Source organism: Acomys minous, assembly GCF_964271855.1.
Source record: "Acomys minous genome assembly, chromosome: 7".
In the NCBI taxonomy this organism is placed as follows: Eukaryota; Metazoa; Chordata; class Mammalia; order Rodentia; family Muridae; genus Acomys; species Acomys minous.
The window spans coordinates 3900425-3913400 of NC_140488.1; the positions used below are offsets into that span (position 1 = coordinate 3900425).

The following is a 12976-nucleotide window of genomic DNA, read 5'->3' on the forward strand; positions in this document are numbered from 1 at the left end:
AAAATTGTTATTTAAAATATCCCTCTGAGACACTAATCTAGATAGTCCCCAGAGGTGTTTCCAGAGGTTTGTTTCCCAGGTTATCTTAAATTCTGTCAAGTTGACAATTAACACAGCATTACCAGCTTCACAAAGGAACTGGAAATAAAGTTTGATTCTGGATGGGCTAGAGTAATAAATGAATGAGTGAGTAAGTGAGTGAGTGAGTGAGTGAGTGAGTGAGTGAGTGAGTGAGCGAGTGAGCGAGCACGCAAGTAAGTAAATGAGAGAGTGAGTAAGTGAAGTTCATGAAAATAGGCTAAAATATTTTTCCAGAAGTTTGGCATTCAAGTGAGAGATGAGTAGCTTGAAAGGAAAGCTACCACTTGACTACTTTTCTAAGGGAAGAAACTTTAAAAGACACAGACAATGTCAGGAAAAGGAGAAAGCTGGCAGCTCAAGCTTATGAAGGAAGATGGAGATGCTAGGCCCTTAGCATTCTCAAACATGCTTGTGAGCCACTCTTTCAATCTCTAATAAGACAACATGTTCCCTGACTAAAACATGATAAGTTCATTCTCACATTCATAAGTTTAAAAGATCTATTCCTACAAACTTTTCACCATAAAAAGTTTAAAATATTTATAAAGAAACACTTTTAAAATCTTATTTGAATTATTCCCAAAACACATCAAATTTTCATCTGCCATCAACATAAGAGCATGAAGCAGTCATTAGACCCTCCTAATAGCTTCTCCCTTCCTGGGACTCAAACAACTGCTGACACTGATCCAGAGACACAAAAGTCTTTTCTCACTAGGAGAAAAAACAAACAAAGAAACAAAACCTCCAAAACCCTGACATCCTTATTAAAACAATAACGACCATCTACCATGACAATAAAAACCACAAAAAGAAAGAAAATAGAATAGAGTTTTCTGGCATGACCAATCACACTCTGCCTGGTGTGCAGTTTAGTTATCTTCTACACTCAACAAAACCATTTGGAGGTGTAGCTCAATTTGGAGAATGCTACGCTAGCTTGCATGACACCCTAGGTTTCATTCTCAATGCCACATAAACTTGACACTGTAAAACCAATACTGGGGAGGCAGAGGCAGGAGGATTAAAAGTTCAAAGTTACCCTCACCTACATAGTGAGTTTTAGGCTAGCCTGAGCTACATAAGACCTCGCTTCAAAATCATAACTAACTAACGAAACTATGTATTTCTAAAGAATTCTTTCTTTTCCTTGTTCTCCCTTTAATGGGTGTTCACCTCTAAGTTTGTTGAAAGCAAAAAGCAGAGGACAAAAATAGGGGCAAGGGGATGTCAGCAAGGCATGGCAGTAAGAAAAGAGGTTGGGCCTGGTGGCATACACACATTTGCCATTCATGCTCTTGGGTGGTGAAGGTAATAGGATCATAAGTTTCGGGTTAACCTAGCAAATGCAGGTCAAGTCATTGGTGTGCATACTTGGCATGCATCCAGCCCTGGCTTCCATCCAAGTGCTACATAAACCAGCCATGGTGGCACATGCTGGCAATCCCAGTGAGGGGTAAGCAGGAGTACCAGAAAGTCAAGGTCATCGTGCCTTCATAGAGTTTGTAGCCAGCCTGAGATACATGATCTCCGGCCTCATGGGAGGAAAGGAAGAAGGGTGCAGGGAGAGACAGAGGCAGAAACAGACAAAGGCAGAGACATACAGGGACAGACAGAGGAAGGAAGAGAAAACAAGAGAAAGACAGGGAGGAAGGGAGAGGTGAGAAGAGGGAGAAGTGTGTATTTGTTTAAATGGGCTTTAGGATCAGTAGATCTGTTCCCATTTTTAACTGGTGCTACAAAAGCCTGACTCACATGGCTTGTTAGCACCAAAGTGAACAGCAGTGAATTCTGGGAAGACTTAACAGTACTGTAATAAGCCATCTTATCCTTCTCACTATCGCCGACTACGTTTTAAAGGGCACACTCATGGCAGGAGAGCAAAGAGGTCTAGGCTCATGCACACTAGCAGATGGGCCTTTCTGGAACTGAGCAAATCATATTTAAAATGTGTTATGCCAGTACATGTAAAGCAGTGAGTCCAAGGAAGAGAAGTCCAATTCACAGGCAGTTTTCACAGAGGAGACACTTCAGAGCATCCCAATGCTCAGGCAAGCCCCAGACTTTACCAGGTTGTGTGCCAGAGGAAAGGCATGTTTTGTGAGGATCTCAAACATATCTCTTCTGCTGTGGCCTTCCTGCTTCAATGCGAACCTCAGGTTTCTCAAATCCTAGAGACAAAGGAGAAAGTAGAACTGAGTCTTCAAGGAAACTCAAGCAAAAAAATTTCTTTAATTAAGGGAGAAGTTCACTTACATACAAGAGTGATTTCTCTAGACTACTAAGAAAGCTACATTTTTATATGATATCTTGACACATGCAGTTTAAGGAGACCTGGGCACAGTCATACTACAGCCAAGAAAGTAAAGACAGCACTTCCCCAAATGCTGACTGCAAGACAGCAGAAACACATCCTAGAAAAAAGGACCCACTCAACCTTGCCTTGTTCATCATCTCTTCTCCGTCTACCTCTATGTTCACTGCTTGCAAGAAAGCTTTAATTATTAAACAGTAGTTAAGTCCTATAACATTTCAAAAGAGTATCTGCTACCAAATATAATCCCAATATTGTTAAATGTGGCATTAAAATGCAAACATTTTCTCCCTAAATGATTGGCATTTTATGTTCTCATACAAGTCATATAAGTAATAAACTATTACTAGTTAATTTTACTTTCACAGAATTCCAAATAAACCACATCAACGTACTCCATGTTAGATATCATTTTACCTTCAGAAACTATAAATTAATTATCAAAGCTGGATTTCAATGGCAGCTCTCCATATACAGCTCTTTAATAGAAAAGAAAGACTTTTAAACTGAACCTAAACAATACCAGGTCCTCTAACATCAGTTTGAATTAAACAGAGAATTCTACCTTATTTTTAAGAATGAATGTTTCTTTAAAATACTCAATCATGGACTCTGGGACTATCTAAGGAGTGGACTCAGATCCTGCTATCTTTTTTGTTTGTTTGTTTATTTATTTTAGGTTTTTCTGTGTAACAGCCCTGGCTGTCCTAGACTCACTTTTGTAGATCAGGCTGGTCTCCAACTCACAGTGATGTGCCTGCCTCTGCATCCCAAATGCTGGGATTAAAGGCATGTGTCACGTGACTGGCTAGCTCTGGCTATCTTATATACTATAACAATCATTTTTCCAAAGTTTTGTTGTTGTTTATCAATAATACTGTTGAAAAGATTTATTCTACTTTTATTTATGTGTATATGCACATGTGTGCAGGTAGGTGCAAAGGCTGGGAGAGGGTACTAGATCTTAGCCTCAAGAGTCAGAGGTGGTTGTGAAGGTAGCCCACTCATGTGCTAAGAACTGAACTCATCCTCTCCAAGAGCAGCAAGCCCTAAGTGCCAAGCCATCTCTCTAACTCAGGGACAAATTTAAGCTTCACAATTCTTCAGTCTCAAGGGCCAGCTAAGGCTTTGCTATATACAAGACATTCGAAAAGGCAAGTAAAGTATGAAGGAGACCCCGAGACCACTAACGAATGACCTTTGATCAATCACGCTCAATACAGATGGCATATACTAAGCCTTGCTTTGTGCTTTTTTTCTCCTTTTGATTTTTATAGCACTGGGATGAAATCTAAGGCTTCGTGCATGGCAGATGAGCATTGTATCCCCCAGCTATACTTGAGGCCCATACTAATAGCATGATACTGGAAAAAGTCCAAAAACCAATTTATACCATATTCCTCGCTAAATCTTGGGATATTAGTTGTTAGTTCATGATAATCAGATGAAAAGAAAAGTCATTTCAATAGGCCAAGATACATTCAACAGGTTTACAGGCAGCCTTGGGCCTAACACTGGACAGCTCCCACCTGTCAGGCCACAAGGACCTGTGAGAAACTTTCCTTCTAACAGCCACAGGCCACTGGTAACACCACTACATCATTCTCTTAACCACTTTGCTCCAAATTAGACTGTTTCCAAATGAATGTTTATCGTGACCCAGCAATGACTCAGAGGAATCCTTTTCACATGTCAAAGCATGAGTGCCTCCAGTCACTTTCTGCCATCTGACTCAGAGGCAATTACAGTAAAAATAAAAATTCTTTCCTGCCAACAAGGAAAGTGAAGTGAACAAGGCACATAATTCACAGACAGCAGATCACCTAGTGTGGAACATAAATAGGAGCATACCCTAACTCTACATCGAATGGACATGCTGTCCTCTAAGCTTGACTCTTCGAGGTAACTGGGAAAGAGACTTGTGGTGTAAGACTTTCCCAGTAAGAGTCTACATGCTCACCAGCTGGATCTTATGGTGATCCTCAATGGCTTAATTATTACTAAAGAAAGCATGTGACTGCCTACCTCAATAACTACACTCCTTAAACCAATTAAGTGGAAATAGGGGAAGGGCAAGAAGACTCTGGCAGCATTGCTTGCCCTGCCTTTTCACAAAAAGACTTGAAATTGCTATCGCTGGTAGTACAGGGCCTACAAGGTAGTGATTCCCATATCCACAACACCCCTGTGGCTGCACAAGGTCCTTTGGAACCAAAAGCCACTCTGAACGTTGTTGCTGCTGAGAGAAACTCATATATGCACAACTAAAACAGTCCAAGGTGTAGTGGTTGGTTCTAATTTGGGTAGAGAAATGCAGCGGTGTCATGATGATTGATGGCAGGTGCAAGGGGGTCTATGAGACAGGATGGCAAGCGCTTATGCCACTGCTGCAGACTCCTCTTCCATCAATGCCACATGTGCTACTAAGAAAACGGAGTGCCTTTTGTGCCATTAGTGCTTCTGGGGAGGTAATGGTTGTGCTATGTGGCTGGGTTAAGTGGCATATTTTTGCCTATAATTTCAGCATATTGCAGGTGAAATATAGGAAAAGTAAGAGTTCAAAGCCAGTCTTGGTTCCATAGGAGTTCAAAACGAGCATGAGTGAAATAAGACTCTGCCTCAAAAAGGATGTTTTACAATACTGCTCTAAGGCCTCATCAATTTTGGGTACAAATCAATTTAAAACTTTGATGTATGTAACCTGGGAAATGGTTCCTGACAAGCTGTTCCTAAACTGTTTAAGAATGTCTTACTCATTTTGGAGGACAAATATTTAAATATGAGTCTTCTTATTGATGAGGCAGCTAGTACCTTATTGGGATGACAGTCACTTCAGTATCACCAAAATGCTTTTATAACCCTCCTTTCCATGAATCCTTTGATGCAAAATGCAAAGACCCTTCTTCAACGTCAATCTCTGTACTTCTAGGGCTCTTGTAGTAGCCAGTAGCTGGGATGGCAGACAGCGCATGGAAACAACTCAGGTTCCAAAGAAACAAAAGCAGCTGGGGCAGAGAGCAGGAGAGAAACTCTGGGCAAGAGTACTCCTTTGGGTTCTGGTTGCTTGTATTTGTGTTTATCTTTTACAAACTGTGGATTCAATTCCCAGTACAAACAGAAGCATAGTGGTCTGGATTTTAGAAACTGTAGCACCAGAGGTGAGGATATGACTTGGGTTTTTAAACAGGTTCTTTTATTGGTCCTGAGCACTACAGAGGCAAGACACGTCACATTGTGAAGGCTTCATTTTCCTATCCACACACAATAATGGGCTTCGGGTAGTCAAGGCTCACCAACTTCAGCCAGGCCACTTTGTACAGTCCTCAAGACAAGAATATTATCTTACAAAAACATGGGAGAATATGCAACCTATCTTAGGTAACCCTCTACAGCCTGAAATATTTGCTATCTGGACCTTTTCCTAAAAGAGGCTTGATGACTTCTGAACTAGCAAGATGCCCAACAGTCACCGAGGTCACTTTCTCAGTTTTGGCCTTTAAAGCATACCTTACAGTCAGCTCTGGGATAGAAGTCAAAGGCTTTCTGGACATCTTGATGCAAATGCTTAAGATCTACTGGGGCAATGACCTCCAAACTCCTTCTAGCTTTTCCTAGAACTGAGCATAATGCCTTAGACGATGGTCTTCCCATTCGCATGTGGAAAGCAGGTTTCCTTGCTAGAAAACGTAACTCTGCTGTTCACTAAATGGTTAGTTACATCATCCTATTTGGAGGTCAGCTTTGGCTCTCACTGGACCATAGCAGCAAAGCTCCCTAATTCTTCTGAAATGCTCCATCTATACCATCTCTGCCTGGGAAGGTTGCACTGAGGTAGAATGTGAAGTTCCTAGGATATGTTTGGGTGGACATGGGTGCTCAATAAATGTTTGATATAAAAACTGGCTAAACTTTATCATAATTAATTTTCCCACTCACCATCCAAAACCAAATATTAGGCCACTGCTACTGAAAATGGCTCTTATAGGTAAGGAGGCATCCTTTCCACAAAGGATAAAATCTCTTCTATGCCTCCTTTCTTTCAGTGTGAAGGTGTTCTAGGTGGTGACACATGGTACCATAAAGAGCCATGAAAACATCCTTACTATTTAATTCAATTATCTTACTTGGGAGAACTTGCAACTTCATTCAAAAGGAAGAAAAAAAATGATGCACATGAGGATGTTCAATGGAGCCAGAGGCAGCTAAGCAGACAGTATCAGTCAACTCCACAGGATAGGCATGCTATTATGGCAGCTCTGGTACCCTGAACACATGAGGATGAGGAGGAGAGTGAAACTAAGGTTTAAGAACTCTTGCCTAAGACCCCTCCCACCAAGACTGACAGCCTGAGGTTGAGCCCTGTAAACACATGGTGGAAAGGGAGAACCAACCTCTAACCTCCTCTGACTTCCATGTATGTGTCTGTGGCACATGGGTGAACAGACACACACACACACACACACACACACACACACACACACACCAAACAATCGTATGTATGAATATATGTAAAATATAAATTGAGAATTTGTGGCTACAGAGATGGCTCAGTGGTTAACAGCAAGTAGTATTCTTCGAGAGGATCAAGTTTGGTTTCCAGCACCCATATCAGATGGTTCACACCACCTGTAACTCCAGGGGTAGGAATCTGACACCCTTTTCTAGACAGCAAGTGTGCAAGCACACAAACACACACACAAGGAGAGAGAGAGAGAGAGAGAGAGAGAGAGAGAGAGAGAGAGAGAGAGAGAGAGAGAGAGAGAGCACTCTAAGTAAAAATTCAAAAAGAATTTGAGAACATCCTGGACTATATAGTTAGACTCTATCTCTAAAACAAATAAACAAACAAACATACAAGTAGCTGTGAGATAACTCTGTGGGAAGTTTTAAATCTATAAAATGTTTAACAATTGATGTAAAGTCTTATCTAAGGCAGTGCTTGTAAATAAGAAGTTACTAAAGAGGAAGATAGCTATTTGGATTTCTCATTCCTAATAGTGGTGCCTTTGATTGTTGGATTGTAAAAGATCATGTGGCTTTTATTTTTAAAAAATTTCATCTTCCACAGTATTCAGCAAGAGATGAGTTCAAGTTGGCATTTCTCTACGAATGGTTAATCTATTTTAATAGTTAAATGTAAAGTAACTCAATCATGTGTCCAAGAAAATTTGCATTCAACAAGATCAAAAAAAAATTAAATCTAGTAAAAAAACCAAAACCAAACAAACCCCAAAACTCTTGTCTATAAACCCTTCTGCCCCAGTAAGCCACAAAGCTGACCATTTCTTTGAAGAAGCCTCACTCTTGACCATAGGGGACCCCTTGTATGGGAACTTTGCCCCAGACATTTTTTGAAATATCAAATAACAAGGGAAGATCCAAGTTTACAACTTTAGATTAACAAGAGATTTTGATGAATTTGAACTCAAAGAAGTGCCTGCCTCTGCCTTCCAATGCTGGGATTAAAGGTGTGTAACCACTATCACTAGAAATGATTTTGAATTTTTAAGCCCACATTAACTTTCTACTATTCAACGCAAATGTGTCTTTTTCTTTATGTAAGAAAGTACCAAATCTCTTACTTTACAAGTAATATCTAGACCATAGGAATTTTCTCCTCTACTTGTCGCGCCTCCCATTTTTTCAATTCTTGATATCACACCCAGAGGAACATCAAGTATTAGAGCAGAATCCTGTAATGGACAAAATTACAAACGTTAGTATTTCTGTCAATATAATGAAAACATAAAAAACATGTAAAATAAGCATAATTTTTCAAATTATTTTTTCTTACTTTGGTACATTAGCAACTTAAGACTAAAAGTAGGATATAGATCACACATGAAAGAGCAAGCTTTAAAATAGGCAAGCACGTCATGAAAATGCATCCTCAAACATTTGACATTGCCTCGGGAGTCACTCACAGTCGGTTTCTATGCGGCCTTTCCTACACTTTTCTGACCTCCAGCTCAGTCAGTTCCTTCCCTTCCCACACTTCCTCTCCAGCCAAGGCCATGCACTTTGCTCTAAGTTGCCTAGCATAATCCCTCTTTACCAACTACCAACATTCTGTAACTGTGCCTCCACAAGCCTCACTTTTCCAATTGGATCAAGCAGTAGTAGTAACCTCTTCCTCTGAGAAAGTACCTAAAAGATATTCTGTTTATCTGTCTTCTCACAGAGTTATTTCCTTACTAGAACCAAAGCATTTGTTTCATGGGTTGATGGTCAAGCCAAAGACTGAAAATATATAACCAATACGAGCCATAAAAATATCCTATAATTTGACCCAATCTTTGCATTCCTAAAGAATTTACAGCAATCATTCAACAGGAGAAAAAAGGTTTCTATATATGAAGATGCTTAATGGGGCTAGCTGAGAGGAGAATATTAGTCAATTTAATGGGTCAAGTATGGAGCTATTAGGATAATTAAGATGTCTGAACAAATAAAGTAAGGGGAATGAGCAACATGCAAAAATACAGTGCCTGAAGTAACAGAAAGTGCGCAACCAAATGGATGATGGTACAAAGGACCGCAAGTCCACTAACATTTATTCTCTCACAACTACAACACACACACACACACACACACACACACACACACACACACACACACATACAGACACACACAAACACATACACATACATGCACACATGCACTCTGTTCTTCTCTCATCATGTTAAAGAACTACTTTGTTGGAATAAGTCCCTTTCCCACTTGCATGTCCTTTTTTTGTGACCTCTGAATTTAGTTAGGGTCCCTTACACGAGTATAAAAGTATGTTAATTTATGGGACCATGGGCCACTTATCAATGACTATACCATTGAGGAATATGACTTTTCCTCTACTAGCAACCATTAACTGCCTATAGTTCCTCTGGGGAAGGATGGGGCCATATGAGCCTTTTCACCTCCTAATGGAATATTGATGAGCCCAGTCTTGTGAAGATATCCTCTGAGGCTGGTAAGTTCAAGGGTACCACAGTCATGCTATGCCCAGAAGACAGCATTTTGCAGCATTTTTTCTATCCTTTGAGTCTTACATTCTTTCTGCCTCTCTTCTGTGATGTTCTCTGAGCCTTGGGGCAGGTGATATAAATGCCCCATTTGGGGAGCTGAGCAGTCATCCTAAAAATTACTTTCCTGGTGTGTTATATGACTGATAGGAAAAAAATTAAAGGTAAAGATGCTTGTTTATTCTTCAAAAATGCCCTTTAGTGATGCAATGAAAAACATTCCATTCATTTTAAAAAATCCTTCCTCAGAGGGGAGGGAGGGAGGGAGGGAGGGAGAGAGAGAGAGAGAGAGAGAGAGAGAGAGAGAGAGAGAGAGAGAGAGAGGGAGGGAGGGAGGGAGGGAGGGAGGGAGGAGGAGAGAGAGAGAGAGAGAGAGAGAGAGAGAGAGAGAGAGAGAGAGAGACTGACTCTGACAGACTGTATGCTATGTCATGATTTTTCTAGAAATTCACATTATAACTCTGAGGCTGCCTCTATACTATGTAACTACACACATGATCTAGCCTCCAAAATTTTAAGGGGACCTTACAGTATAAGTAAAGCCAATATCAAGATACAGTGTTACATGATTCTATTTATGTGCTGCTTTGTTTGCTTGTAGCTCAGGCTGGCCTTGAGCTTCTGTTCCTTCTCTCTCATCCTTCTAGTGTTGGGGTTACAGGCCTGGGCCCCCACACGTGACTACTGCTCTTGAAATGACAAGACAGGGATTGAGCACAGGCAAGTGGTTGCCAGGAGATGAGGAGAGGAAAGCGTAAGTATAAAGCACAGAGAGTTCTTTGTGGTGCTCTAACAGTTTCATATTTTCATTATTGATGCTGGTTACTTGGCATCAAATGCCAGAGAATTACAAAGAGACACTCATAAAACTATCAACCCTCAAGTACTGGTTACCTGTACTGTGCTGAGCACCTCTGCCATGCCCACCCTCTTTCCCCTCTTTACTTCTACATATGTGCATGAGAACCTATGGGACAGGTTCTCTTCTCATGAGCGCTGCGCTATAGCTGTATGCACAGCCACACTTGGCTTTTATTTTCACGACAGGGTTCCTCTGTGTATCCGAGGCTGTCCTGGACTCGCTTTGTAGACCAGGCTGGCCTCGAACTCAGAGAGATGCACCTGCCTCTGCCTCCCGAGTGCTGGGATTACAGGTGTGCCTGGCCACACTCAGCTTTTTATGTAGATCCTGCAGTGAGTGGGTGCTGGGATCCAAACTCAGGTCCTCATGCTTGCATAGCAAGTGCTCTTACTCACGGAGCCTTCTCTCCAGCCTCCCAAGCAACTTTCTGGTCATGAAACAATGACCAGCTGGAAGATCGATACAAGAGACTCCTCTATATTATTTGTACAAAAATCATGTGTATTTGTAGTTATTTGAAAATAAAAAGTCAAAACATTTAAGTTCGGTTATCATGTGAAGAAAAACAGCACATGCTCTTAACATGGACAAAGGTGGCTCAAATCTGAGTTCTGACATTTATTAGCTGGAGAACTTGGGCAAGTCAGTGCTATCTCTAGGTCACACTTATCTGTACAGTAGTGATGATTTGAGATAATGGATTTAAAAGAAATTGACACACTGCCCACTGATGGTAGCCAGAAAGCAAGAGTTGCTACTGTTACCACTCTGATGATGCTAAAGTGTGGCTTAGCATTTGGATGACATAACTGTGCTCTGCACACACAGCAGACCAGTGTGTTCTGGCAGAGCTTTGACTTGAGCCTGTAAGAAACCAGGACTAGCTGTTGTATGCGTTCCTATACTATAGACTTTACAACCTGACTGAAAGCCAAATGCCCAAAGAGAAACCACTGACTTAGTAACATACAAAGAATTGTACATTATAATGTATTTACTTCTTACTACTGTACACCTAAAAAGCATATGACCATGCAGCACATTATTACTCTTGAACTATACAGAGATTTATGAGTATCTGTGAACTGCATTCTTAAGTATCAAACTGACTCCTAAGTATATGTACTACATGCTTATAAAAGCCTGGTATTCTCATAGCAATGTGGAAGCAAGAAGTTTGTAGGCAGGAAGATTAAAATTGAGACAAGAACCAGCGAGATGGCTCAGTGGGTAAAGATGTTTCCTGACAAATCGTGAGAGGCAAGTTTCATCTCAGGAATCAGGAATCCACAAGGTGGAACATGAGAACCTGACTCTAGCAAGCGGTCAGCATGTGCACCCCACACCCTGGAAATAAAGACCAACGTTTTAAAAGTGAGATTATTTGTTTGGTTGTTTGAAATAGGGCCTCAAACTGTATGGCTCATGCTAGCCTGGAACCCACTATGTAGATCACAGACTGGAATCAAACTCATTGTGACCCTCTTGCCTCCACCTCCCAAGTGCTGGGACTCCAGGTGCGACCCACCATGGCCAGCTATGAGAGAGCACTCTGGTGTTATGTCATTGTTATATAGAGGGAATTCTAGATCTCAGACTACCATGCATGGTTCAAGAGAAAGCAGAAACAAGGCAATGAGAAGCAGCCAGCTCCTCAGCCAGAGCACCCACAGTCTAATGAGGCTATTTTCTATGCTCTTCCTGAATGACATGTTCTAGGTCTGATAATCAAGCTAAACAGGAAGACCTAGGAATAGGAAAATTAACCCAGCTCTCAGGAAACCTGAGTCATCACTGTCTAAATATCATTAAATATTGAAAGAGTTTCAAAGGTTCATTCTAACAAAAACCATATACTTCTATTCCTTCAAGTTCCTAAAATAGTTGAGAAGAAATATGAGAAGGCACCTCTCTTCTGAGGGAGAACAGAGAACTGTACTAGGCACCGAGGTCTGGGAAGCTAAGTGGGAGAGTTGCCCTTCTGGATCTTAGGGCCCAGCTCTGTCTAGGACGTAAGGCAAGGGTACTCAAAACAGCAAGAGCCATCAGAAGAGTCCACCCAAAATGGAAAGGGATGCCAGGGAAGGGCAAGCTAGCTAGTACCTTACTGTTTGCATTCTGTCAAAGTTCTGTGGTGATGACTTCATTTGAATGAAATCACTATGGTTGGAGATTAGCTGTCCAGAAGTATCTCAAATTTGTATCAGGTATACACATAAGAAAGGCTAGGCATTTTATAAACACCCAGAATTCCCTGGTTCACCTGAGAGATAACCACAGAATGCTTTCTGAGAAGAGGCTCTACTGCTATTTGGCAAAGATTCAGGCAGCAAGGCTGCACATCAAGAACTAGCATGCAGACGGCAGCTTGAGTTCAAATGCAGGGCCAGGGGCATCTGAGAGTAGATAGGGAGGGACAGGAGAAAAGCAAAGATGGTCAGCCTGAGTGGTAATCCAAGGTGACTTAGAGTTAGGGACCTATCTCAGATGCACCATGGTGGCCTTGTCAAAAGATATAAAGAATATGGGGGTGAGGAGGAGGGGGCAAAAAGTAGACTTTCAATACAGTGCTGGGGTTGACAATATAATATAATAAATATTAACCAAATACAGAGATACTTCATATCCAGAGCATGCAGAGTTTGAAACAGTCAGTGATGCCCTCTTCCATGCTGTCTATCTTGGTGCCCTTTATTGTCC

General features: G+C 41.2%; 1 protein-coding gene across 2 annotated transcripts in view; it reads right to left on the bottom strand.

Annotated features, from left to right (window-relative positions):
• Positions 1-12976, bottom strand: part of MTM1 (myotubularin 1) — a 115849-nt gene that overhangs the window by 65280 nt on the left and 37593 nt on the right. For both annotated transcript variants that reach the window (XM_084790399.1, XM_084790398.1), the window contains exons 5-6: positions 7978-8088; positions 2151-2252 (exon numbers count right to left, since the gene is read on the bottom strand). In XM_084790399.1, the coding sequence (XP_084646525.1) occupies positions 2151-2252; positions 7978-8088 (213 nt within the window). The remainder of the gene's footprint in view (positions 1-2150; positions 2253-7977; positions 8089-12976) is intronic.